This window comes from Talaromyces stipitatus, genomic scaffold (genome assembly GCF_000003125.1).
Source record: "Talaromyces stipitatus ATCC 10500 scf_1105507295511 genomic scaffold, whole genome shotgun sequence".
Classification (NCBI taxonomy): domain Eukaryota; kingdom Fungi; phylum Ascomycota; class Eurotiomycetes; order Eurotiales; family Trichocomaceae; genus Talaromyces; species Talaromyces stipitatus.
The window spans coordinates 1,541,569-1,567,775 of record NW_002990119.1 but is presented as its reverse complement, the minus strand read 5'-3'; the positions used below and the strand labels follow the sequence as shown (position 1 = coordinate 1,567,775).

The 26,207-nt window shown below is 45.7% G+C and overlaps 8 protein-coding genes across 8 annotated transcripts, besides 6 other annotated features; 5 read left to right on the top strand and 3 right to left on the bottom strand.

Moving 5' to 3' along the window:
• Positions 1-289: 289 nt before the first annotated feature.
• On the top strand, positions 290-1,438 carry TSTA_102930 (anterior fat body protein, putative; the record flags this gene model as incomplete). Its single annotated transcript, XM_002486259.1, has 3 exons — positions 290-930; positions 979-1,111; positions 1,174-1,438. Exons 1-3 carry the CDS (start codon positions 354-356, stop codon positions 1,436-1,438), a joined length of 975 nt encoding a protein of 324 aa, XP_002486304.1. The 5' UTR covers positions 290-353.
• Positions 1,439-1,462: 24 nt separating this feature from the next.
• TSTA_102920 (IFRD domain protein) lies at positions 1,463-3,494 on the bottom strand. The gene is made up of 2 exons (XM_002486258.1): positions 2,936-3,494; positions 1,463-2,774 (listed from the first exon to the last, which is right to left on the bottom strand). The coding sequence occupies exons 1-2, from the start codon at positions 3,142-3,144 to the stop codon at positions 1,526-1,528; spliced, it is 1,458 nt and encodes a 485-aa protein (XP_002486303.1). The 5' UTR covers positions 3,145-3,494; the 3' UTR covers positions 1,463-1,525.
• Positions 2,025-2,085: a sequence feature (GA-rich).
• A 205-nt stretch (positions 3,495-3,699) lies between the features above and the next one.
• TSTA_102910 (uncharacterized protein) lies at positions 3,700-6,759 on the bottom strand (the record flags this gene model as incomplete). Its single annotated transcript, XM_002486257.1, has 3 exons — positions 3,700-4,269; positions 4,322-6,169; positions 6,242-6,759. The coding sequence occupies 3 exons, from the start codon at positions 6,757-6,759 to the stop codon at positions 3,825-3,827; spliced, it is 2,811 nt and encodes a 936-aa protein (XP_002486302.1). The 3' UTR covers positions 3,700-3,824.
• Positions 6,179-6,238: a sequence feature (GA-rich).
• Positions 6,317-6,336: a microsatellite.
• Positions 6,398-6,444: a sequence feature (GA-rich).
• An 89-nt stretch (positions 6,760-6,848) lies between the features above and the next one.
• Positions 6,849-6,869: a microsatellite.
• A 636-nt stretch (positions 6,870-7,505) lies between these two features.
• Positions 7,506-7,566: a sequence feature (CT-rich).
• Positions 7,567-8,697: 1,131 nt separating this feature from the next.
• Positions 8,698-10,962, top strand: TSTA_102900 (transcription factor Rba50, putative; the record flags this gene model as incomplete). The annotated part of the gene is made up of 3 exons (XM_002486256.1): positions 8,698-10,039; positions 10,123-10,183; positions 10,248-10,962. The coding sequence occupies 3 exons, from the start codon at positions 8,698-8,700 to the stop codon at positions 10,960-10,962; spliced, it is 2,118 nt and encodes a 705-aa protein (XP_002486301.1).
• A 1,182-nt stretch (positions 10,963-12,144) lies between these two features.
• On the top strand, positions 12,145-13,194 carry TSTA_102890 (uncharacterized protein; the record flags this gene model as incomplete). Its single annotated transcript, XM_002486255.1, has 2 exons — positions 12,145-12,310; positions 12,365-13,194. 2 exons carry the CDS (start codon positions 12,145-12,147, stop codon positions 13,126-13,128), a joined length of 930 nt encoding a protein of 309 aa, XP_002486300.1. The 3' UTR covers positions 13,129-13,194.
• Positions 13,195-13,323: 129 nt separating this feature from the next.
• Positions 13,324-14,471, top strand: TSTA_102880 (uncharacterized protein; the record flags this gene model as incomplete). Its single annotated transcript, XM_002486254.1, has 2 exons — positions 13,324-14,139; positions 14,289-14,471. 2 exons carry the CDS (start codon positions 13,324-13,326, stop codon positions 14,469-14,471), a joined length of 999 nt encoding a protein of 332 aa, XP_002486299.1.
• Positions 14,472-19,133: 4,662 nt separating this feature from the next.
• TSTA_102870 (pantothenate transporter, putative) lies at positions 19,134-21,518 on the top strand (the record flags this gene model as incomplete). Its single annotated transcript, XM_002486253.1, has 10 exons — positions 19,134-19,241; positions 19,633-19,708; positions 19,797-19,852; positions 19,910-20,063; positions 20,127-20,324; positions 20,389-20,622; positions 20,682-20,932; positions 20,981-21,011; positions 21,059-21,145; positions 21,208-21,518. The coding sequence occupies 10 exons, from the start codon at positions 19,134-19,136 to the stop codon at positions 21,516-21,518; spliced, it is 1,506 nt and encodes a 501-aa protein (XP_002486298.1).
• Positions 21,519-22,387: 869 nt separating this feature from the next.
• On the bottom strand, positions 22,388-24,690 carry TSTA_102860 (uncharacterized protein; the record flags this gene model as incomplete). Its single annotated transcript, XM_002486252.1, has 5 exons — positions 24,282-24,690; positions 24,093-24,227; positions 23,455-24,041; positions 23,186-23,398; positions 22,388-23,131 (listed from the first exon to the last, which is right to left on the bottom strand). The coding sequence occupies exons 1-5, from the start codon at positions 24,343-24,345 to the stop codon at positions 22,388-22,390; spliced, it is 1,743 nt and encodes a 580-aa protein (XP_002486297.1). The 5' UTR covers positions 24,346-24,690.
• Between the last annotated feature and the right edge of the window lie 1,517 nt (positions 24,691-26,207).

Sequence of the window (26,207 nt, the reverse complement as noted above, 5' to 3'; positions counted from 1 at the left end):
CCAAATAGATAAAAGCGTCCTACTGTCATGTGTCTACGAAAACATGGATTTGAGCTGGAGTAGACGTTTCAAGCGTTGCGACCTCTGAACCGATTGAATCAGAATCATTCATAGAATGGAACTCATATCAAAGTCGTGGAGAGCTTTGCGCGGGATGCCAGAGGTCTATTTGTTACGTGGGATACAATACGATATCGTATCGAATACCGTCACGCGGGGGTATGCATTTACTCCCCGAATAATACCATATAGTTCAATGGAACATAATTGGCCATTTCAAAGATATCTATTTCTACAATTCTGCTTCACCAATTTCTCTCCATCATTCCAGCAGACAGTAAAGATACAACAAAATGACAGGCCTCCAAGTCCACCACGGCGGAAAACCATTCTTCCACTGCCCCAAGGGCCCCATGATCCTGGGCGAAGCACCCATCTACCGCGCCAGCGACAGCACATTACACTGGGTCGACTGTCTCGCCGAACCCTGCGAACTATACATCCTCAAAGTCGACCCGATCACAGGGCACGCACTCCCAAATTCCTTACGAATACTCAAACTCAACGACAGCGTGACAGTACAATTCTTCCGTCGCGATAAACCCGGTAGCTATATCGCTGCTTATTACCAAGGAGTATGTTTTATAGATGAGGCCAGCGGGAAAATAGATATTGTCAAAGAAATCATCCCTACAGAGAAAAGGGATGAATTGAGGTTTAATGATGGTGGGATTGATGCAAAGGGAAGGTTTTGGTTGGCGGAGATTGATAAAGTTGCCATGTCCTATGGACCGAATCAGTTACCGCAGGAATATGGTAGACCGAAGGGGAAGTTGTGGAGGTATGATCCTGATGGGAGTTTGCATGAGATGCTGGATGGTGGAGTGGTTTGTGGGAATGGGTTGGGATGGAGTCCGGATAATAAGACTTGTACCTCCCCTTTTCTTATGCATGAGAGGGAAGCTGACAGGGTAATAGTTTACTTTCACGACTCAGTCGCAATGGTCGTATACGCATTCGACTTTGATCTTGAGTCTGGCAACATCTCCAATAAAAGACTCCTAATTGACCGGCGAGACTCATTCGGTGAACCTGATGGGATGGTCGTTGAGTACGTCTTCGTTCCATTCCCTTCCTCCTTTGTTGATGCCATACTAATATCCTACTGTATAGTACCGAAGGAAACCTCTGGATAGCAATGTTCGACTCCAACCGAGTCATGGTCTTCTCCCCCAGCGGCGTACATTTAAAAGACATCAAATTTACAGCCCGAAATCCAGCGTGCACAACCTGGGGTGGTAAAGATTGGGATATTATATTTTTGGCAAGTGGGAAATGGAGAGGGAAACGTGAGATTGAAGGGGATGAAGGGGGCCATATGTTTAAATTTAAGCCGGGGGATGCGAGGGGGCAGGCGAAGTATGAGTTTGCTGGTTGACCACCAATCATGGGATCGGATAGAAACGGTTGTATGTATATGACATTGAGATTGATTCACAGAATAAGTACATCGTATACGTAAATGCTAAAGACTGTCCTCCTCCAAAATCATCCTTTTCGTTGAATTCCTCATCCTAGCTGCCTTCTTATGCCCCCCTCTATCCGCATTCGTTCGTCGTGCATCCCTCAACATAACCGGCAACGCATCCAAAACAGCTCTATTCCCCTGGAAATAATGCTCCATAAACCCTCCCTGCAAGACCCGACGCAACGACGCAAGTCTCAACCATTTCCACCATCGATCGATATTCATTACCCCTTCGCTTCCGACTTTGACTTGTCGTTTGCTTCCGTATTGTCGGTTTGTGTTTTGGTTGATTGCTTTGCTGTACATGGGACCCAGACGCGGGTTTTCGACTGTTGTCAGGATTGAGGCGAAATTCGTGTGGAGACTTTTCTTGTCCTTTTTGCTGATCCGTTTGCCGGATACGGTTGCCAGTGAGGCGAGGATTCGTTCAAGTTGGTATGTATCGTGGTATGGTGTGTAACGCTTGATGAGTTTTGGACCACTGCTGCCGGGGATATCTTCCTCATCCTCTTCATCCTCATTGTCTTCATCTTCGTCACTTTCGTCCTCCTCTTCCTGAGGTGTATAACTCTTCTCGTACAATAACGCAATATTCTCACCAGCAGCGATCTGCACATTCGAATCCGCACTGGCCAATTGCTCAATCATGATCTCAACCACTTCCTCACTCTCACCTTCCAGATCTTCAATATCAGTCGCTAAGAACCCCCATTGCTGCAACGCCACAGTGACAACCGCAGCATCATCCGATGCATCAATCGACTGACCATCCGATGCAACAATATCCAGCAACATCTCCATCTGATCCATTTTCGCCTCTTCGCTCGTTCCACCAAAATACGCGCATGTGCCGAGACAGTTGATAGCAGCAACCTTGATAAGTCCCGAGGTCGAATCGCGAATCGTGCGAGTCAACAACGACTCCACCGCATCGTAGATGGTATCGTCATAAGCAGTCACAGCTAAAAACTCCAACGCCTTGAGCGCCAGCACGGACTCGCGCACACTACTCTCATATTTTATACTGCGCGAAAACGCAGCTAGTAAATCCTGGATGTGGTTTCTAATCTCTTCTTCGACGTAGTGGAATTTTGATAGTCGACAGAAGCTAGACAGTGCCTCTTCGCGGCCTTGGACGCTGCTCCGTTTGCGATCCAGGATATCCTGGATGCAGTCTGCTAATTCCTCAGGCCAGTCGGCATTATCAGACTCGGGGTTCTCTGCCAAGTCATCTAATGAGCTTGTACTGTTCACCCAAAAAATGTTAGTATAAACATATAACCATGTTCGTGTGGCGAAGGTATGAAGAAACAAAAAAAGGTTACAGTGACATCATCCCGAAAGGCAGCCACACCAAACCTCCGAGTATATACATCTTTGCAAAAATCAGAAAAAAATAGGGCATACCTCCAAGTACCAGTCTCATCACTCAGATTCCCCTCATCCTCCTCATCAGAAGGATACCGACTCGCAGCGCGCGACGACTGGCGCGAATTCTGCCGTGATGTCTGCGCAGAAACAACCCTAGAATTTGAGCGGGAAGCCTCTCTCGAAGCAGCCTTGCGGGAAACCGTCTTACGGCTTTCGAGGAGCGCTTGACGGCGGAGGTCGTGCATTTTGCCTCTTTCTTTATTCTGCTTTGACTGAGAGTAAAGAGTTGAGAGGGCAAAGAATGGTTTGTTATAGATCGAGGTGGTGATGTAAAGAACCTTGGCGGGGAAATAAACTTGTTATTGGACTTATCGATAAGCCCGAGAGACGTATGATGTGTTGGCAATGGCTTTCCTATCCTATAGGAATAGTGAGATGATAACAGACAAAGTGAGAGATTTTATAATGAGACGAGTGCATATCTGCGATGGAACATGCAAGAAAAGACAGATATTCAAGAGAGTCTTTCCTGGAGAAGTCAGGAAAGTGAGATTCGAAATAAGAAGGGAAAAAGAGGGCAAAAAGAGGCGGGGATCGGGAGATTTATGTAATCAGGCCACCATTCACGTCACGCCGTGTGGACACCTGACCGCTCAGGCAGGAATGTATAGATGCCGAGGCTAGTGTGATTTACTTGCGGTTGAAATGATGAGAAGATGGGATATCTCGCCTGTTAGCATTCATATCTACTTAATAAACTCCATAAACTCCTCAGTCCAATGACCCATACAAGCAAGCAGTTGAAATGTACTTATGTCCGTCGAGTAAGCAAAATCCCATCAAGCGATACAACATAACAAATAGAAGCAATTAGTGTAAGTTACAAACACACAAAGGACGCTTAAAGCTCATCAGATACTAGCTATCAAAGAATAGCTTGGCCATTTGGAGCTGCTGGCGCAGGAGCAAGCTGTGGTCCTGGTGCAGGCGCAGTCGGAGCGGGAGCCAGGCCAATCATGCCAGTCACAATTGGCGCATTCGCTGCACTAGAAGAAGACGTTTTGCTGGCGCTTTTAGATGAAGCATGTGTAGAACCGCCGGCGCTGTGGGCACCGCGAGTACTGCTGCTGCTTTTCGATGCGCTCGTCGCACGTGGTTCAGACTTATCATCGCCTTGCTGTTTGGCCTTGGTGGTGCGAGGTTTCCGAGCCATGCTGCCTCCACGAGAGCCAGGTCCACGAAGCGGCAGTCCAGTCTCTGCAGAAATCGGTACGTTGGACGCGATAGGAACATGTGTGGCACCTCCACGAGTTCGTGCGCCGCCACGACCACGACCACCACCCCGACCACGTTTGATAGTACCGTCGGCCCTGACTTGGTTAGCAAGATACTTACTCATAATCAAAAAGAAATGATACATACCTCTCAACTTGAATCTTTTCGCCCTCCGCTATCAAAGGTCCACTGTAGACAAAAAATCCATCTTTACTAGCAGCCGCCTGCTCCTGCCACACCAATTCACTATCATCCACAAATGGGTCGTCGCGGTCATACTCCTCAATCTTCTTCCGTCGCTTTTTCTTTCCATCCGCCGGTTCCTCCCCTGCATTTGTGCCGACTCCACCCATAGATATATCGCCATCAGGGTCACTGTCCCGATCAATGTCAACACTTAGATCGTCCTCCGCGCTTTCAAGTGCAGAACCACCCTTTTGCTCCCTTTCCAAAGCCGCACTTGCTGCTGCAACACGCGCTAGTCGCTCCTTTTGAGCTGCAATACGCGGGTGTAGCGCAGCAAATCCATACTTCTCTTCCGCCAAGCGAGCAAAGCTGATAATCTTGTTACTGTCACGTGAAAGAGGCACGTGCAGGATGATATTAGGTGCAGTTTTTGACGCTGTCGATGAGCTATCGTCCACACCGAACAGGGCACCGGTAATGAGGCCGGAGCCTTGTGGAAGTGGCGGTGGTGGTACGGAATCCTTGGCACCACGAGCTGGTTTCGGAGATGGTGCACTAGAAGGAGTAGCCGTTGGTGTAGTCTTGTCTTTTTTAGCAGTCTTCGTAGCTTTTGCAGGCGCTGTTGAAGGAGCAGTTGTAGTCTCGGCTACAGGTGCAGGAACTGGCGCTAGCGCTGGCACTGGCGCTGGTGCAGATACGGAAGGCTCAGAGTCAATTTCCATTGCAACCGGCTGCTGAAGTAAACTGATTTTCTCAGCGGGCTTTTCCAGCTGCTGTGGCGGAACAGCAGGAGACTGATCATGCTGCGGTGGAGAATACTGAGACTGCTGCGCGACTGGGTGTGGTGGAGGTGGCTGCGAGGGTAATTGCTGAGTGGAAAAACGTGGAGGTTGCGGTGGCGGAGTTGGGTTGGTGATCTGTGAAAGAATTGGTGCTTGCTTTGGAGGACTTTGTCCGTAATGATGTACCGGCGTCGACGCATTGGAGCCGTAAGGAGGGTAGCTTTGTGTATGGTTGGAGTAGCTAGAGTGCTGCTGTGGAGGTAATTGTTGCTGTACCGGTACAGGAGGCGCAGGTGGATCGATAATGCTAGAAATAGCGGGAGAGGCACTTGCTCGGTAAACACGTTGAGGTGAGATATTATGCTGAGGAGGACTAAAATGCGTCTGCGACGAAAGAATAGGAGTTCCCATGTGAGAAGACGAAGGCTGGTGACTCTGGGACACCGGGGCGGGAGGAGGAGCCGAGTCGCCAAACGCTGATCGAATAGGGTCGAAGATTCGTCCACTCGACCGTGGAGGAGACGCCTGAGGCGGCGGCTGATTGTGTGTAGGGGTCATATATGAAGGTGTAGTATGTGTTGAAAGCATATTCTCTAAAGAATGCGATCGTGCTAATGATGGGGCGTGCATTGCGGTCGGCGGTGTAGAGGTAGCGGCAGCAGTAGAGGAGGGTAGAGGCGTCGGTGCGAAAGTCGACGACCCTGCCACCTTCACTGGAGACACAGTGGCAGCCGCAACAGACGAAGCTGGCTGCTGGACAGGTGTCTGTGGTGGTGGCTGTTGAGACGGTCGCGAGAAGAGAACTTCATGATTGCCGGGTTGGGAAGGAACGATTGTTTGTGCGGGAGCAGCAACGGGAGCTACGACAGGTGGTTTTTCTTCTGTCTTGCTGGTCTCTTTTTTGTTGTTGACGATGTTGAGGCTGTTGTCATCGTCTTTGTTGGGGTTGTGCTCGAGCTTCGGTTTCTTTCGTGAAGTTTGCGGCGGGTTGGTTGAGGCATTGGATTTTTCCCTGGCGCGTCGTGCACTGCGAGACTTCGTCTCTTCTTATCTTCTTTCTCGTTCTCTTTCTTGCTTTCTTTGTCCTTTGTCTTTCGACTTGGATTTGGACTCTTTGGCCGGCTTCTCCTTTGCTGGTTCTTTTTCTTTTTCTTTTTCAGTCGGCTCCGGTTTATCCTTCTCCTTCTCCTTCTCGTCTTTTTCTTTGGTCTTGCTCTTCGAAGACGACTTTTTCGACTTCTTCTCCTTCGGTATATCTTTCTCCTTTTCCTTTTCCTTTTCTTTTTCCTTCGGCTTCTCCTTGGATGTGTCTTTTTCCTTGTCCTGATCGGGGTCGTCCTTCTTGCGGCGCGTGCGACGAGTGGCCGTGGCGGGAGTGCTGGGCTGGTTATTGTTAGTGGCCGAGGCGCGTCGAGTGCGGGTATCTCTGCCACCGCCTACACTCTCCTTCTCCTTGTCTTTGTCGTTCGAATTAATTGTTGTGGCCTCTGTCCCTGTCTGATTGCTGACAATTTCTGGAGGATTCATTTCCGAGTTGGTTATTGTAGATGGTGCTTTTTGTTGTTCGGGTCCATCCTCCTTTGCGAGCCCATTATTCATGGGTGCTTCGTTGGCCATGGCGACAGCTTACTCCAACACGATGCGCGTGTATACACAACTTGTCTGCGAGTGAACAATTTGTATAGACAAGAAAATGACGAGAGAAAAAATAAATAAATAAATAAATAGAAACAGTAATCAAGCAAGAGACAATCAAATATCACGAGCCATAAGAGCGAATATAGTTTTCGATAATTGGCGATGTTATCAAATTCGTCACAAACGCTGCATAAACTGGGTGTAGGCGCAGTGTTGGAAATGACGGGAGTTTGGAACACGAAAACAGGCGAAAAAGGGCCAAATGAAAATGAACAGTATCTGTGATCCTTGCGACGGAACCGTGAGAATTAAGATGGACCCCACGGGTGCTCAATTGTATGGAAAATCAGAGAGGCGGGAGTAGATAAAAGAAAGAAGAAAGGGAAAGTAACGAAGAATTGAAAAAGGTAGTGGATTTCGAGAAGAAAAGGCAACAGGAAAAGAGGAAAGAAAAAAGAAAAAGAATGAAGTGCCCCGAAATAACTGGGGTCCGGAAGATGATCAGGAATTGGGTATCTTGGACAGATCATCAATCAAACGATACGAGAAGGGAAAAGAAAAGAGAAGCGTCAGGAATCAACGGTATGTTTAAGGCCCGGAAACGAGAGAGCAGAAACACCAATCAATGCTCCGAGACGAGTAGTCGTATCTGTTCCTGGGCAGGTCGTATCGTTGGACTGGGTGATGAAGCTGGAGTACTGGCTGAGACACGGCACGAAAAGTGTGACAGGAGGAGAGAAAGGAAGAGAGAGAAAAGATTGACAGGAAGGAGGAGAGGAGAGAAGATATGGCAAGCAGACTCGAGTTCGATCATGGTCATACACTTGGCGCTCTTCAGCAGCACTAGGGGCAGACTACGTAGCAATTTGGCCGCTGACCAAAGAGACCATTGAGCTATGACAACTGGACCAGACTTTTGGTAGGCGTGCGACCTAACATCCCATATGCCGCTAGCTAGTTTGGAGATGCCGGAGTACATGCAGGAGGATATATATAGATTATACTGTCCAGACAACCCATTATGGATGATTCACTTGGCTGTGTTGAATTATGTAGACTAGTAAGTAGTTCCTGACAATTTTCTATCAAACGAGTTTCATTTAAGATCGCGGTGGTGACTTCTGTCAAGAATTGGTCCCCGCCGTGATATGGTATCTAACCCTAATCTGGTATCTAGCGGGCATGTTCACACGGGCCTCTGTCTCCATCAATTATATTGCGCTCGGAGAGACGAATTCGCGTCGACATACACACAATAATTGATGTACAATTTGGATCCATGATGATCTCAAACTCAAAGACAAATATACCATCGAGTTATGCTGTTTTCCAGGCGTCTCATATCGGCATGCTGCGTTACTCGCTCGGCAAGGTCGCCTACACCATTACGTACTTTGAGTCAACATGCACCAGTGTATTGCAAACAACGTCGCTAGGTATTGGAGTATTTCTTTGTTAATCTATGGAGGGATTTGACCCAGCCCATCGATTTGATTCTTCAACCCGGAGAACGCACTATCGGACGAACTACCACCTGACCAGAAGGATAAACTATAAAGGAGTTGTGCATGATATACAACACTGCAACACTACATCACTACCATCTCATCTAGTAGACAGTCAGCTCCCAGTATTTTCATCAAGATATCTTGAATATAAGCATACATTCAGTCAGAATAGCATGGAGTAAATCTAGAATCCCCATACTGATTGGCCGATGTATTCAATATGGCCCGTGCATAATCTGCTCGATACGGACTAGACCATAACAAGACTAGTGCATCCTGCATGGCCCAATTTAGGTTTTTAAGCCGCATCCCCGCGGACCGCTGTTTATCCGATGATATTTTGTCATCTCTCTTTACACGACACTTCATACTTTATACCTCCCCTTGTTTATCACAAGAGTCTACCAGCATGGCCATCCCCGGTGAACGTTTTGTCCTGGACCTCTCAGACGACGAACAAGATGTCCAACCCCCCACTGTCGCCGGCGGCCTCATGATCGGAGAAATCAAAGAACGAACACCAAAGGCGCCTTCAGCGCCCACACTTAAATCAACAACCACCGGTTTCCCGGTATCGAAGAATCGTCTCGGCGGGTCGGCGTTCAAGCAAAGACGGAATGATGCTTTGCCATCACGATTCGCCTCTCGAAACCAGATCACAACACAACCCCGCGCGACGTCACAGGTCGAGTCGATGCAAGATGAAGAGAAGAGGATCATAGATGAAGAAAACAAGCAGAGAATAGCTGCCATGTCGGAAACGGAGATTGAGCAGGAAAAGGCGGAGTTGATGGCGAATCTGTCACCTTCGTTGATTGAGAGATTATTACGGAGGGCGAATATTGATGATGAAGTCGCGGCTGCTCCGACAAATAAAACAGAACTGAAACGAGATACCGCCGAGGCGAAGGAGACAAAGAAAACAGGCAAGTCTGTTTCTTTTGGTATGCCAGATATCAAACAGACAGAAACAGTACCAGAGACTACAGACTTTGAGGATAGACCACCCGCCATCCATCCACCAGATTTACGACCTGCCTCTGAATTCCCCTCCGGACCTATCCATTTCCCTACACCACCACCTCGACAAACGCCCATGCCAAACCTCGACCCCAGCTCACCTTCATTCTACGATGATTTACAAGCCCACTACTTCCCCGACACCCCACACGACTCCTCGGCACTCTCATGGCTCAAACCCCTCGACAAAGATACTGACGCAATTCAAAACGGGCCCGAAAATCTCTCCGCCTACCACCCTGCAAGCTCAACCACACAAATCGTCCCCTCAGCCATCCGCTTCTCATTCCGCGGCGAAATGCTCCCTCCTTCAAAAGCCTTGGACTTACCCACCTCACTCGGTCTGCATCATCATGCCGACGATCCCGAAGCAGCGGGGTATACTATCTCTGAACTTTCGATATTGAGTCGGTCCACAGTTGCGGCGCAGAGGTGTGTTGCTTGGCAGGTTTTGGGGCGGATATTGTTTAGGTTGGGGAGTGGGGAGTTTGGGGCTGATGGATCGGATTTGGTGGATGGGCTATGGAAGGTGGTGGAGCTTGAAGGGGTTGTTTCGAGGATGTTGGAGGAAGCGGAGGGTGGACCACAACATGCAGAAAGTGAGAGTGAGGGGACGAATGCTGGGGTAAAGTCGAATATTGGGAGACATGCGAGTGCTAAAGCGTGGGCTGTGGAGGGGATATGGTTATGGCAAAAGGGGGGAGGGAAACGAGGTATCGCTATGAATGACAGTACATAGGCATAGATAGTGAATGAAGAAGCAAACAAATATCATATTGCCCCATTTTTCAATTTAGCAAGATGCGGTGTGTAGTTAAGCAGGGGTTCGGCGGTGCATGGAGATTTGTTTTGAAGTTCGAGGACTCGGTTCCTAGGTATGATACCCCGCGCAAGGGGTCAACTTTCGTACTCTTTACACACTTCGAGATATATAACCAGCCACACATATGAAGACAATTTCCTCAAGATGTCCTCAGCAGACCGTCCAGAAATCCTCCTTCTAAGCCTATGTGACTATGGCTTTCTCAATGAAAGTTACGCGTCACTATTTAAGCAACTACATGACTCCGCCCACATTGAGCGTACCGAAACCGCCGATGCTGCGATCCGTTATCTGACCGAAAAAAATCCAAAGGCCATTATCATCACAGATGAAGGCTTGACTCTCAATGAGAATACACAAGTGCTCGAAAAAGTGGTCGAGTATGTTCGCAATGGTGGTCGTGCCATAATCGGTCTTCTGTTCCCCAACTGCGCCCAGTGGGACGACATTGGCGATTTATTTAATCGAGCCTTCCAACTTCCCTGGAAGAGTGCCAATTATATGAGAGAGACCTTTGAGGTTAATCCTTCCTGCACTCTACCGGACAGCGTTTCGGTGTCTTCGTTACCCAAGTCATATATGGCGAAGGCGCTTCATATCAAGAACGCTCGCCCCCATGAGAAGATCTTGGTTCCTGAGAACGAGTTCGATGAGGAAGATTACGAGGATCGTCCGATTCCAGAGCGTGGCCTTACACCTGCGTATCTGGAACAGACGCAGGCTATGGTGACTGGAGCAAAAGTCGGGGATGGATATGTGGCTTATTGTGGTGATGTTAATGGGGAAGATGGGTCGGATAAAGTTATCTTGGCTCTTTGTGGCCTTCGGTGATGATCATTTTGCATTGTAACAAAGAGGCTAAAGTCAGATATTGAGGGTCATGGAAGTTCAAAGCTTGGTTCAAAGCTTGGTCTGTGGAGGGAATATGGCTATGGAAAAAATCGGTAATTCCCTTGTCAAGGGGGCTTGTTCAATCAAAAATATAGTCTCACAGCGTTCTCCCCTTGTTTGGTCAGCTATTTGAAGTTGGAATTGTAGCACTGTTTACCTAGGTACGTGATGACAGTCACAGCTAGGAAAGCAAACCAAGTGTATTATGAGTCGAGGATAAGCCGCGTAAATGCTATCACTCCTAAAAATACCTTGCCCTATACCAAGAGATATCCCATATAAAAGGCCCGATTTAGAAGTTCTTTGCCTGACACAGAGATGAATGAGGATTCAGTATTTTAGAGAGAACGGTAATCTTAATGCTTCTGTACCTGGGTAGAGAGAAATACCACTATTTTCAAAGTTCCGGAGGGAGATACTAGATGATATAAGTGTCTATATTATCAATTATACTCTCTCAGATATACAGATGGTATAGAAATGAAAGTAACATATATCTAGGTAAGTCTATTGAAATCCAGGTACTAATCTTGATTATGTCCGGATAGGTCTGGTGGATGTGCCTAGTATCTTGAGATATCCTTGAAGTTGTCCTGAACCACTCTCATACCTTTTCATGAACAGAGTTTGTACTCTTAGTAGACGCTTGGATACAGATAGTTGAGTCTAAGGTTCGAATCATTCTAGACGTAATATAATGCTAGAGTTCGTGGTCATTACTACATCAGAACGTAGACCCGGCAGTTCCGGAAACCTAGAGGATGATGCTATTATCAGATGCTTGATTCTCGTATGAAAAGCTGCATATCAATGTTCTAATAATTCAGTTGGAGTAGTGGTGTGTGTACGTATAGCCCCAGATAGGAGCCAGATGTCAGCAGGAGCACTGAATGCTACATGTGCCTCATATCATTCTAATACATTCATGAATATACCCATGTGTTTGATGCCACGTTCAAGAAGTCAAAAGATCCGGCCACATTCTAAACTTACGTATTTGTTAGTCTATTAATGTTTCGCAAAAGATATAAATTCAGTTGGAGACGCTCTAAATTTATTTCCGTTGAATGCACCAGAAGACTTCAAGGTTTTATTTGATAACCATCGAAGGTATTTTGCAGCATGGCAAACCAGTCTGCCGAAGACGAGGCTGTGAGATGGATACCAGTCATAGTATCCGTGCCCACAGGGCTCAGCATCATTATTGGCACTTTGAAATGGATATATAAAGCACAGCACGATTGGGCAGTGAGTATCTACGGATTGGCAGTTGATAAAGATAAGATGGGTTTCTTTCAAGTCAAAGCGTCGCGCTGTCCTTTACTTAGAAAAATTAGGACAGATCCCCTCTTGCCCACGATGTCCAAGATCATCAAACTTGGCGAGTATGAGTTCAATTCATCCATGTTTGAATGGATGTCACCCGTATATACAGAGATAAGCTGGGTACCCCTTTATGAGGAGGTCTTCAGAGAGCTCGAATGGAATTTGGAGATACGGGGTCATGGCGAGCAGTTTTGGGAGAAATGTCCATGCACGTACCATCGTTTTTTGAGGTTTATCAACGACGCTTGGCTGCATATCAAAAACATTCTGAGAAGACAGCCGTCTCGGTTTCCACCGGTTATACGCCAAGCCCTGAAAGATGCAAAAAAGGATATCTCGAAGCATATCAAAGAGTACCATAATTGGAAACTTGAACAAAAACCGCGCAGAGAGTTTTTAGTAGAGGAATGGCGGCAGAACGAATGGTTACAGGGTGGGTTGGCTCAAAGTGAAATATCGCAGAGTGAATTGCCACAGGGTGAATTTGAGGAGGATGAATGGCCCCGGACCAGATGGCTCAGTGTCAATTGGAAGGGGGCCCCAATATCATGGCGACCAAACAACTGGTCACAGAGCAAGGAGCTAAATTACCGACATTTCCATTATCCGAGGATACTTCAAAACTGCGTCCTTCGCCTGGACGGCCCTCGATGTTGGGAGCCTTTTCGTCCTGAGCGGCTCTTTAAGACTCATGTACAGGACCTTGATTTGCAAACCATAGTGATTTGCGACGGTGTTCCAGCAATCCCTATATCCTCGAAAGAGCTGGGTTCATTATAATTTATGCTTGGGATGCCTTTGCGCCTGAAGCGAGACAAAGACGGAACTGCAATTTCACTAGAGGGTATAGGGATTTATTCCACTGTTATTTCAGGGTATTATCATAAAACCAGTGGCGCGTGGCGCCTTCGATTCTTTCATGGGAAACCAGAGCACCCAAGCCATGACTGCTCAAAAGGAAATGGATTTTCAATCATGAATGCCATTTGCATGGCATGCGGGTGTTTACCATTTGCTCAAAGCAAGAGCCTGACACACGTCGTTCACGTAACTAGAAAAACAAACCATGGCATCCGCCATGGCCATGAGATCCGTGATGCAGATCCAACCGAGAACGACAGGTCTAAAGGCGAGCGGAACGCCGAGGGCTACCTGTCTAGTACCCCATCGATCACCCGTAAGAACTATTACCATCTGACATTCAATGCAGCCAGCGAGGAAGGAACCATTAGAGATAGTCCTGGAAACCGTATTTCCAGCTGGCCAGAGGTGGTTGCGAGAATTGCATTCGGTGGTTTTGTTCCTTTCGCCACGCGAGAATTGGTTGACAGCGTCCGATTCACTGTACAAGGCCGTCAAGAACTTTCACTCGAGGATATACATTATATCCGCAAAACCTTGCGTCGCTTAATCATCAGCTGTCATAGGAAACATCAAGAAAAACTACTTTTTGGTCAGTTTATCGAGGATGAAGCACGAACTAGGAAAGTTACAGTTACGTACGATAATCCCTCAAGGGTTGACACAGCAAGAGCTGGTGCAATCTTTGCTCGTTACATGACACTATTGGAGTGCATGACTGCCAAAATTCCCAACGGTGATAAACCGCGAGCAGCTTACGAGGCATGCTGCAATGAAGTGCGGTCATCATATAAAGAAGCTTTGGACAAGGAAGCTAAAGGCAGTACTAAATGTCAGCCTGAGTTTCTACCGGATGGGAGGAGTAAATCTTTGCAAGACCAAGCAGACAAAATCTTTGATGATTTTGACCAGAACCAGGTAACCGCTGATGTGTGTGGTCAAACGGCGCGGCTGATGATACTTATTTGGACGTATTATGTCGCGATCGTTACGTGGGATAATGATCAGTATAGGGAAGTGAAAAACAATTTTCTCAAGGACGCTGACCTGTCTAGAATTTACACCTTTGAAGAAATCAGAAACCTTCCAAGGATGTCCTTGCTGACATGACTTCTCCAATGGAATGGGCTAAATTAGAGTCCAATTCAGACGCTTTGCTCGTACCTCTAGTCTTATTCCACACACTTGGGTTCGAGGTGAAGTCGAGCAACGAGGTGTTGCCACGGGAATTGTCAGCCACAGCTTCTCAGTTTTATGCATGAGGATGTCCCCATTGAATTGCTCACTCAAGTTCGAATTCGTCTTGCTCGGATACCTTTAGGACCCATAGTTAGTTCCTCAAACAAGTTACGTACATGAACCACTTTACAGGTAGAGATAAATGATAGCTGGCTATCACTTCGGCATATAACGGTAGAAACGGATACTTCATCCATCTAATAGCTATATTGGGTCATAATCCAGGCACGGTACTTCATTTACCTTCGTCAAGTACCAGAACCTATGCGGGTCTTGGGATCCCTACTTGGCTGTTTCGGGGACATCCGCCCTAGGAAATCAACTCATCAAAAGCTGTAGAACTATCATTAGAAATTTTCCAAGCGTCTCAGAAAGTTATTCGTGACGTCCACAAGAGTATGCAAGTCTACAGAAACAGGTTAACGCTGACGACGATGGTGGGCGCCACCTCACCGCACTCCTAGGACTATATAGGATCCAAAGCAGACAAAATCACGTTTTGAGATCCGAAATGTCTTACTGCTAAGCATGCTAGGTTGCGTCAAGTATTGAGACCAAAAAGTAAACAAGATTCAGAGCTTTGGGTACATAGGCGCCAACTGTTTAATCGCAAGTTCAACCTCGGAGTACGTACTATCAATCACAAACCTAGACTAAAGGTCGTATATGTCTTACTTGTAACTTTATCTAGCATATCTATATCTAACTACTTGCTCCAAAGCTTAGTTATGTAGATCTAGCATAGCTTATGATTGGTCTACCCAGGCCCAAATCCCATGATTTCATGAATGGTGAGAGACGCATATGCAAGATGATTAGCTGAGTCACTTGACCCGATTGACTGAGACCTTGATATAGCTTTTAATTATAGACTGCTGAGGTACGTGCTACGAGTTGCATACCGTAGATACAAGTCGCCAATTGACATTAGATAGCCGGATAGAAATGGAGCTGGTTTGGGCAATAAGAAAGACGACAGAACTGTGCGCATGTGGTTACTTTATGTTTTGAGTTCTCATGTTGATGAGAGAAGATTAGTATCTCGTATAGGTCTTTTTTCTCAATGAACGGGTTTCATTCTCAAGGATGTGGGAATAAATTTTCTGAACAGGGTTATCCTGCCTAGAACGTTGAAAACCATTCGCTACACACGCACAGACGGTTCAGTCGAACTTGATCCATTTTGCAAGTATCAAAGTCCCAACATGCAACGTCAGATATTGAACCACCCGGCGCCCACAAGTCTAAAGATGGCGGCGTGCATGACGCTCTAAATTGGTTTTATGGGCCGTTGATCCATATGTGAGAAAACGTATTGTAGTACCGTTTTAGAACATATATATATGAAGTGTATTACGAAGCACTAGTCAAATAACTAACTTAGACAAGCAAGCCACCCAAATTACCTAAGTATGTAGGTACATGACCCTACGCAGTTACTGCTTCAAGATTGCCTACGGACTTCTGAATGTAGTAGGAGGTGCATGTATCAGTTCCCGTTCTATTGGGACTGGGTCCATATGTAAGTCATTGGGCAGTAGGGGCCTTAATTTGATATCTAATCCTGCGTGTCATACGCTAGATGTCTTGGTCTATGGAGTAGTTGCGAATATAGGTAGGATAAATGATGACCCGGCCCATCAGTCACTTTTCTCATTTTTGGTATGATTTCTATCCCGTCTTACTGGAATTTCCCTCATTATTCTTTCCGTTTCTCGACTATCAACATCAAGCCAAGCCCCCATTCAGCCTGATTGCGCATTCTTGACACGGCACATCGAATGGGAAAGCTTGAAGTAATTAGGGCTATGCACGGAGCTCCAACGGGTGAGTCCTGGAAGCGGGAACGGAGTGGACGGATGATCGGTTTTATATCTGAGCGCTCGTGCCGAACCTTCTCGACAACTTCCAAGACTATAACGGCGGTTCAGACCAAAGATATTATCCCACGCTCTCGGGAATTATTCTATCTGTCCGGTGGGCTCCAGATTATTGGCTGTAACTTACCCAAGCCCTCAATCATAACGATCAAATCCCGACAAATCTACACTCTAGTTTTCGTAGTGTATTGCACCTAATAGCGAATATGTAGCTATATGCCGTTTGGTATACACTTTGCTCTAGGAATATGTAGTTAGTGAATCCACTATCATGGATACGTAGGTACATGCGTATGTCATGCAGCGATGACTGTGAGGCTTGAGTGGCGTGGTTGGTTACTAGCGAGCGAGCTAAGGCATAACATAACGGCACCTGACTGATGACCTACCTAAGTAGCACATTGATTTCTTTTTCCAGTCCATTGGAACCGAAGTTTGGTGCTTCTATTGCCCAACGGCGTCATTTTACCTGCGTATAATCAGACAAGACTCGGCCCCTCTAGAATCTACATAATGGATCATAAGGACAATGAGTCGGTATACGATGACTGTTGTCAAAGCCTGGAATGTCTCACCGATTAGTGTAATACTGTTTGTGATTCGTGTTTTCATACCTTCGGTGGATCAGAAAGACTTAAAAGTTGTCTCTGTAGAAGCCCCCGTTTTTGTTTCCTTTTTAGGAAATTTTTCCTGTATTCGGAAGTACCCCTCCAACGGGTGAGTGGGCTGCAATCTGCCCCTCATTGCAAGAGAAATTGTCGTGAGCACGTAGAAACTTTAAGAAGTGATAAGAAATAGAAGAAAGGACTATGATACAGAAACCAGTGATGTGACGCTATATGTTGATGCGGTTTCCACTGATGTATATCTACTCAGGTATCTAGGTATATACTATGTAGACTTAGGTACAGGAAAAGGTCATTATTCTGCAGTCAAACGACCAATGGGACTACTAATTTGATGATTGCACCGCCTGAACGAAAGCTGGGCGCTGCCATTTACTAGTACCATATCACAGACATCCTGAGTATCAGTATATACTTCTCCTGTGGATACCAATCACTTCCAAAAATTCCGGTGTATGCTGCGCCGCTGCACCTGTCTGAATTTGGATAAATCATTGGTAAAAGGAATTTTATTTCTCTCATACGCTGTTTAGGGGCCAGATATGCCACACCATGCATCTCGTAGAGTTTCGTTTACTGTCCATGTTTTGGCAAGCAGATGCACGCCATGAAGGTACATAGGTCTCGGTGTATACCTAGAGATTTACGGAATACAGAGTACACGCCACGCTATGAGGATATAGTCATTCCATGCTCGTGAGATATGTTGAAGATTGGATAGCTTCTCTTTGTCGTTTCATTAATTGACCATGATCCATACGTCTGGTTGAAACCAGAAGAAGTGGGCATTAAGATTACAAGGTTCCTGACATGTGCACCTACCAATGTCTTGGTCTATATCAGAACCCTATACCCTAGGTTCAACATCTATCAGCCCAATGATTGCTCAAGCTTGAGACCAAGAACGAATCCCCAATCTCGCTTGCTCCCCTCTATGACTCGTCACAGCCCGAATCTCGCCATCTGAAAAGTGAGGTATCTATCTATCTAATTGGATGGAATAAGACTCCCGGTTGGTGTTACTGGTAAATTCACACATTGTTTTGGATATTTGATTTCAGGTCAAGAAATGTGACAGGGATACAACCCACATGACCGGATATGCATGCTGACTGTTAAATACTCCGCTTAGCGCATATTCTACTGTACGATCCTATTACTTGCATGCAAGTATCAGATTAGGGTCTCCTCTTCTCTTAGTCATTTCTATTTTGTTGGGTCTTACGGGGCTACGTACATTATGACGGAACAAATGCCGATATCTTTCTTCGGACTATGTAAGACCTCCACAGATAACAATATAGAAGTTCATCTGCATTAAAAGCGGGACGGAAAGAAAAGTATTGAATACCTAGGTAACTCAGCAAGCTCGTATAGAGGCGGATCTGCTTTTCAGCCCTATCATGTATTGTTTTCTATTCCATTGCATACATAAAAGCTGCCAATACTAGTCTATTATTGGATGAACCTATAAAGAAAGGAGGATTTATTGCATGCCTATCAATGACTCGGCCATGTCGATGGCCCATCATGAAGATGGAAAAGGAGATAAGATCTTACAGCAGAAACCTGAAAGAAGAGGAGTGAGGCGGATCATATCACGTTGATCATCCATTTCCACCTCATTGCAGTGGCGCCCTGTTTTATACTAGTAACCGTACGCAAGCCTAATCGAATCAATGTCACTCTCGACGACGTCGACGTTATTGGTAAGTGAACTGAGCTGGACCACATGAACGGCCTACCAGTTCCATGTGCCTATAGATTCGGTTCCCTCTCTAGTCACCGTTTTCTGTACTTTTCTCCACGGAAGTTGACCAGCCAGAGCAAGCTACGGCTCGAATCTTTGATTCTTCCTTGGTATATTCAATTGGCGTTTATTGGATCTGAGTAACTTAACTTTTATGCTAGCTGAAGTGAAGTATAGATTTTTTGGCCCACTATCGTCTATAATATAAGATCAAATCTGCTAAATACGTATCCATTCTCTCGAGCTTTACCTATATATTGGACTGGAAACTATCTTGAAACTTTCTTTTCCTCCTGTATCTTCTATTTCTCATCTACCTTCCACTCTTATTTCCTCTATTTATTGACTTCTTTCTTTCTATCGAATCAAACCCCCCGTCATTGAACTCCCTCCTTTGGTTGGCAAACTTAATCGGAAGATACACCCACCATGGATCAAGCTGCAATATACATCGCGCAGACAGCCAGATATCCCCCTCTATCTCCGGTAGAGGAGAAGAGGCTGATACGGAGAATAGACTGGATTCTTGTTCCAATGGTACGTAGGTCAATATTTTGTTTACGTTCAAGTCCATCATCCCCTCGTCGTTTCATGGACCCTTCACATCAAGCTTGCTGGGTCCGGTCCAGGTTGAGGCTGGATGCATGGTAAATACATACATAAGAAAACCTTAAGTATGTAAGATAAATAAGCTGCGGCTATTATTTCCGCAAGACCCTTGCGTTTGCCATCAGAACATGTATCGAATTCTTCGGTTCGATATTCCATGCATGCTGGGTAGTCACAAGCGAGCAGCGAGATGCAGACCCCTGTCTAGCACGGAAATGACATTGGTCTATGATGTCAAAGCGCTCATCTATTAGCTTACATATTCCTTCCTCACTAAAGATACACTACAAAATTATAGTTGGATACTAATCCTTTATAGCTCCTCTTAACCGCTACATTGGGTGCGGTGGATAAAGTCGCCATCAGCACTGCTGCTATCTACGGGCTGAGAGATGGTATGTTCTTTCCTTCGTCTGGCTTCAAATCCCAAAAATAAAAAGGAGGAATATTATAGGCTCATTGACCACTTCTTTCATCATGCAGATCTACATCTCACTGGCAATCAATACTCATGGGCGGGCTCAATTCTCTACTTCGGGGTCAGTATGGCCCTGTCCTCACCGTCCCGCTTCAAGTCCTAATTGCTATCTCAACAGTGTATTTTTGGCATGTGGCCATCTTCATATGCCCTACAACGCATACCCTCGGCAAAATATCTAGCTAGTTGTTCATTCGGCTGGTCAATTCTCTCGCTATTAATTCCTGCATGCCGTCACTTCTCTCATTTGATGATTTTGAGGTTTCTAATGGGTATTCCATTCCCCCTGTTTGCCAAGATTGGAATCAGAGAAGCTGATAAACATGGACGTACAGGCTGTCTAGAAGGCATAATAGTCCCGTCTATATCTCTTGTTATCGCAGGTTTCTATAAAAAGTCTGAGCAGCCACCTCGAAACGCCGTCGCTTTTGCCGCCATCAGTTCGGTGATCAATGGCTTTCTGTCCTGGGCTGTAGGGCAAATCCCATCGTCGGCACCACTGGCGAAGTGGCAGTACCTGTTTCTCATTACCGGTGAGTTTCTCTTCTAATCCCTACTCACTAGCAGTCAATGACCTAAGGCCGCTGCCGTATACAGGATCTATTTCGCTTGCATGGTCAATAGTGGCCTTTTTGTATCTTCCGGATACGCCTATGAATGCATGGTTCTTGAACGACCAAGAGAAGTATTATATCATCACTCGGCTGGCTGAAAACAAAACGGGAATCCTGAGTAAGACATGGAAAAAGTACCAGGCCATAGAAGCCATCATTGATCCCAAGACATGGATTATCTTCCTCTTCAATATTGCCATCAATGTACCCAATGGAGGTAGGCACACCTCTTTCTTGATTGTCGCATTATGTAGAATCATATTGACACATTCATAGGCCTGATAACCTTCAATGGGATCATCGTCCATAACCTCGGATTCACCGCGGTCCAGACATCCCTATTGAACATGCCGACGGGCATCATGTCCACCTTATCTGCATTTGTATTCTCATGGATAGCTGCAAAGTGGACGAACCGACGTTGTCTTGTTACAATGATTGCGGCGTTTGTCCCGGCTATTGGTGCCGTACTGGTGTATGCTTTGCCCAGGACGAATATTGGTGGGCAGATGATTGGAATATACCTGGTATGTGGTAGCTGTTGGCAATGTAGAACTACGTTAATGTTTGTATAGCTGTATACCTATTTTGGGCCTTATGTGTTGGGTACGTCCTCATTTCTCATAATCTGAACCATATTCATCTGACTTAAGGAGGGATCTCTCTTGGACAAGCAAACACTGCCGGCCACACAAAGAAGAACGCCCAGTACTCGGTCATGTATATTGGCTATGCAGTTGGTATGTGACTTCCTACCTCTTCCTTCCCACCACAAATCTCATACTGATCGAATTTCACACAGGCAACATAATCGGACCGCAGACCTTCCGCGCAAACCAAGCGCCCGCATACACAGGGGGATTCGTCTCTATGCTCATCTGTTACTGCGTCTGTATCGGCCTCATGGGTTCTTACTGGATTCTTGCTGCAGTGCTCAATGCTCGACGAGAAACCATTTCGTTGTCCACATTACCTTCGGCGATAACCACCCAACCAATACCTGCAGCGAATCTGTCGAGTAACAACTATGTATCCGATGTGGACAGTATATCTGAATATGCATTTGCAGATTTGACCGATTTTGAGCAGTTGGATTTTCGGTATACAACCTAGTTGATTGGAGTTCGGGTTATACTGGTATCTGCTGTATATCAGACCCGACTGATTTCTGGACGTGAATGTGTACGAATGACGAAGTTGAATGAGATATATGGAACGAACTTGATGGACGACACAGTCCTGCTTTCTCTTTTTTGTTTCTCGATGCTTTTATTCTAGATTTTGAAGTATGTGCTTTTACAGTATCATCTTACATACATCACCCGATGCATAGACGATTTGATAGAGCGTTCCTTGTGTGTTTTACATATTTCCTTCACTTTATTATCTTTGGTATCGCATCTGACGCTGATATTCTTTGCCAAAGGGCATTATTCTACTAATGATAAAAGGGAGTTTATATTATGAATCACAAAGTTGGAATTTAATGGCATTGGATTTAGCAATAGAGTCGAATCACATATTCATCTTTGACATGAGAGTTCAAAATCTTGTAATGATATCCTGGTAGTTTCTTTCCCAGGTATCTTCTACGGTTATAGTACGTAGGATTCCCGGTGATCAGGGATTGTAAGGATGAGAAAAGCACCGAAGCGAGATATGAACTGATCATAACGTTTTGTAATTGCACTGCATCATGCCACCAATAATGACAGAGAAGAGAGAGATACTAAAAATATCAATATAGCCCCATACACCTTAAAATACCAAAAATCCTTCCCTTTTTCTCTATCGAAAATGACAGACATGCTCGCTTGCTTGCAAAATCCACTGTTTGGGTATCCATGAGATGTGCTCAATAACATAGACGGAATAAAATAAAATCAAAATCAAAAAAGGGACCGTAAGAATAAAGACAAAACTCGTGAACTGCCTCTGGAATATAGAAAAGCCGTGAGATGAGACACAGGAGCATGAATAAATCATGCCAGGCTGATAATCATCCCCTGAGCGACACTATCGCGTCTTTTCGATGACTTTGAAGAGGCTGCTGCCGTCGAAGAAGACGACAATTCCAAATCCAATTTCCTGAAATTCCTTTCCACGGACAACCTCACTTGACGCACATTGCCCAGATTTCGGGTTGACTGGATTGCTCTTAATCTTTCTAGCACAAAGCGTCGTTGAGTCTCGTCTTCGAGACCTGTGCTGTGACCGATTATGTACAAGGGCCACATTACTGAGGCGGTATTTGGGTTTGGTAAGGTTGAAATTAGATCGATTATTGCGCTGACAAGACGTTGTTTCGCTGCTGTGGGGGTTTTCGATGATGTCGAAGAAGATGATGCTGAGCAGGTGGATAAAAATGAGGATGAAGGACTGGGATAAATCGAGCATTTAGACATTGAGCAGTTATGGTATGACGATTGACCGCTGTGCGCTATAGATGATAACGATGATGGTATGACTAGATCCCCGAGGCTTTCAGTGAAATACAGCAATGCACTTAGTCTTTTGATTTCGGCAGTCTGTAAAATGAAGCTTTCCGAGGGAGTCGACAGTGCCGGAAGTTTCTGGTGTAGACTTTCTAGGTCGAACCCAACGTCTTCGCATCTTTTGATGAAGTTGTTGTTGATATCTCCAACCTTGCGCCTTTCTCGAGCCAGTTTAGTTGTCTGGCTCACAAGTGTCATTAGACGTCGAGAACAACCCACAGTAGTATCAATCTGTGATATTCATAAGCTTCATCTCGATGCTTCGGAATGGTAGTGCATACATACCTCATCAAGATCATCATTCTCCAACCATTCATGCTCCGGCTCATCCTCGTAATCAAGCGGCGCTGTGCGACTCATAATATCATGAGCAACAAAATACATGGTGAAAAACCGTTTCAGAGACTCCATCTGCGCCGATCCTGTGGGGAGATACTTTGTCATATCAAGTCCTCCACGTAGATGAGTAACCCATGAAGGTGAGCAGTTAGCCGAAATCTAATTCCGTCAGTTTAAGGGCTCAAAAATGATTATACTGGAGAGGAGAAGCGTACATCGTGAAAGCACAGCATCAACACAGAAGCCACCACGCCGAAATCCGCCGTGCTCGTCGTGTCAACTTGCGTCAACCCCGTCAGTGCTTTTTGCTTAAACATGTATGCGTCTCGAGAATATCTCGTATCTCCCAATAAGGACAGCTGATTCGCTGATACGGCGAGGATGGTGTTTCGAAATGTCGTATAGGAGAGTAGTGGTATCAGCGACATGTATGGATTTTGCGACGAACTCAATGAGCAGTTCGGACCAATCGCATTGATAAAATAGTCTAGCAGGTATGCTTCGGAGTAGTCATAATAGCTCAACGGATTTCCCAAGGTCCGTGTCTTTAATGTTTGGTCGACTACTTGTTGATGCGCAGAAGCGAGTACCAGGCGCCCAGCGCTATTATCGATGGGCGATAATAGGCCCACTTCATTCTCTCCATCATCCCATTGATTTATTTTGCCTGTAAAATCCTCGTATGTTGTATTCAACCAGATCCATTTTCCGAAATACTGATCCAGGGGAACTCCAGTGAAGTCGTTATCAAGTTCGAGAACGGGCGGTTTCTTGATTCGATTGCTTCGTTTTGACCAAGTGCCTATAATATAACATTAGTGTATTTAGAATATAATTTCATAGATTTCCATACCCTCTCTTCCGAAATGAATGCCGCGCTCAATCGCATCTTCACGAAAAAGTAGTCTGATGCCTCGGACGCATTGTAACCCTAACCGCTCGCAGCGTTTACATCTCGGTTTTTCCTCTGTACACTGGACATGTTTTTCTGTGTCCAGGAGTTAGCCAAGAAAACTTACGCAGTAGTGTAAGGACAAAGAACCTTTGCATTGAAAGCAGCCCGTCCTGCGTCGATTCTCGGGCTGTTTCCGCTGGCGACTCGGCATCACTTATTCACTCCCTGCCTATCATCTGCTCCGTTCAGGAGCAAGACGAGTACACGGAGTGATAATAGTCTTTTGTATGGACACGGATAATGCAGCAGGAAAGTAGATGATTGATCGATCACAAACTGACGGACTCTGGACTTGGGGGCTTTGTGCAACATCCAACACCAACAGAACGAAGGCGGGGATTTGAGCGGGTGTGGTGGTTAGAAAACAGGACTAGGTGTTATTTTTAGGCGTATATGGAGGTATGAATAGGAATTAGTAGTAAAATGTGTCCGAGTTCCAGAGGCCTAGGGAAGGGTCAAGAGCCAAGTGGAATCGAGATTTCGTTAGTGATTAAGCAAGCAAAATGAGAGGGAGAGCTGAACGGAAGTAGGGATTATGAGCTGATCAATCGACTAATAAGCAACTAATCCGTGACCAGGGTTAGCGACTAGTCTGGTTAATTGATTAACGCCAATGATAGTTGACCATGAGTAGGCAGGCAATATCTATTTAATAAGCAAATAAACGCTTGTCTACTTGTGTAGACGAAGCATTTTGACCGGAGATAAGGAGTTGTTTCCGAAGACATTGACACACTGAAGAATCTCAGGAGTGAAAAACGAGTCAGTGGATGAAGATCACAGAGTTCAGAAATCAGAAGAACTGTGGAGACATCCTGTGAAAAACCCAGAGCTTTGAACGAAGAGAAAGATTCGACTTCCAAGGGTCTCCGGAGTTGTATGTATCTGGGAGTCAGTCAGGAACTTCTGGCGCAGATGCCAGACTATTGTGGGGTACGGATTTTCAATCCCAATGAATTGCATTGTCCCTTAACTATTGCACGGCGTGTCAAGAGCTTAAGATACGCAAAAAGACCAACGAAAGATATGGGGAAGAGTCTCAATTAGCAAGCGGGTTGGCCCATAACGGCACGGCCGGCCCGCCAGCCCACAGTCATACAGTAGCTTATGGATACCTCCGGAGCAGAGTGCTCAGTGCGCAGAGACTGCCTGCCAGTGCCTGGACAGTGGATTGATCTGCTCTCCGTCTTACGAATCACCGAGCCCCGTTCTATTCAAGTTGTTGAGGAGGTGGCATAGCCATCTAACTGCTAACTACTCTGAAAGAATCAACTGTATGGACGCATAATGATGAATCCCGGAATAACTTTGATTGGATACCTCCATGTTGGATTTAATCTATTTATTTTTGCCTTCTAGGGACTTCTGCAGCTAAACGATCCGTATCAGTAGACATACCTACGAAGGCCCCTCATGACTCAAGTCTCGGAACTTACCTACCAAACTAGCTAGTTAGCTACTCGCTAAGGGAATTGGCGAGGACGCTAAAATATGTTTTGCCAATCGTCGCTCTGCTTGAGATACGCATGTGCGTAAGCCACTTGTTTAGTCCGGCTTGTAGTTCGTGGAGCTGGAGCGTGTCCAGACGAGGTTTTAGGGGTCGAATATCGCATTCTGATAATCCCATGCTGTTCAGAAGTTTAAGTTTCTAGAGTCGAATAACTAGTAAGTCCGGAGTAGTGATGATAGCTATACGAAAGACGAGATACGAGATAGTATGAAAGGGGCTTTGGACCTCCTCCCGTGCGTTCGGAGATAATGTACCCTACTTTACTAGCCCGCGTATAATCAAGATTGCCAGGCATGCAAGCACCTGCTCCTCTCAGGGTCTAGATTAGTAGCTATACTCCGTATGTCGTAAGATAGCTGGCTACTAACGAATCAATGATACAGTAGAAAATTGCTAACGTCGTCCTTTCATATGCCAAGTTCCGCTAACAAGGAGTCAAATACTGCTTCGTAAATTCATACGGATGTAATTTATATTCATACATAAGATATGGACATTGATCA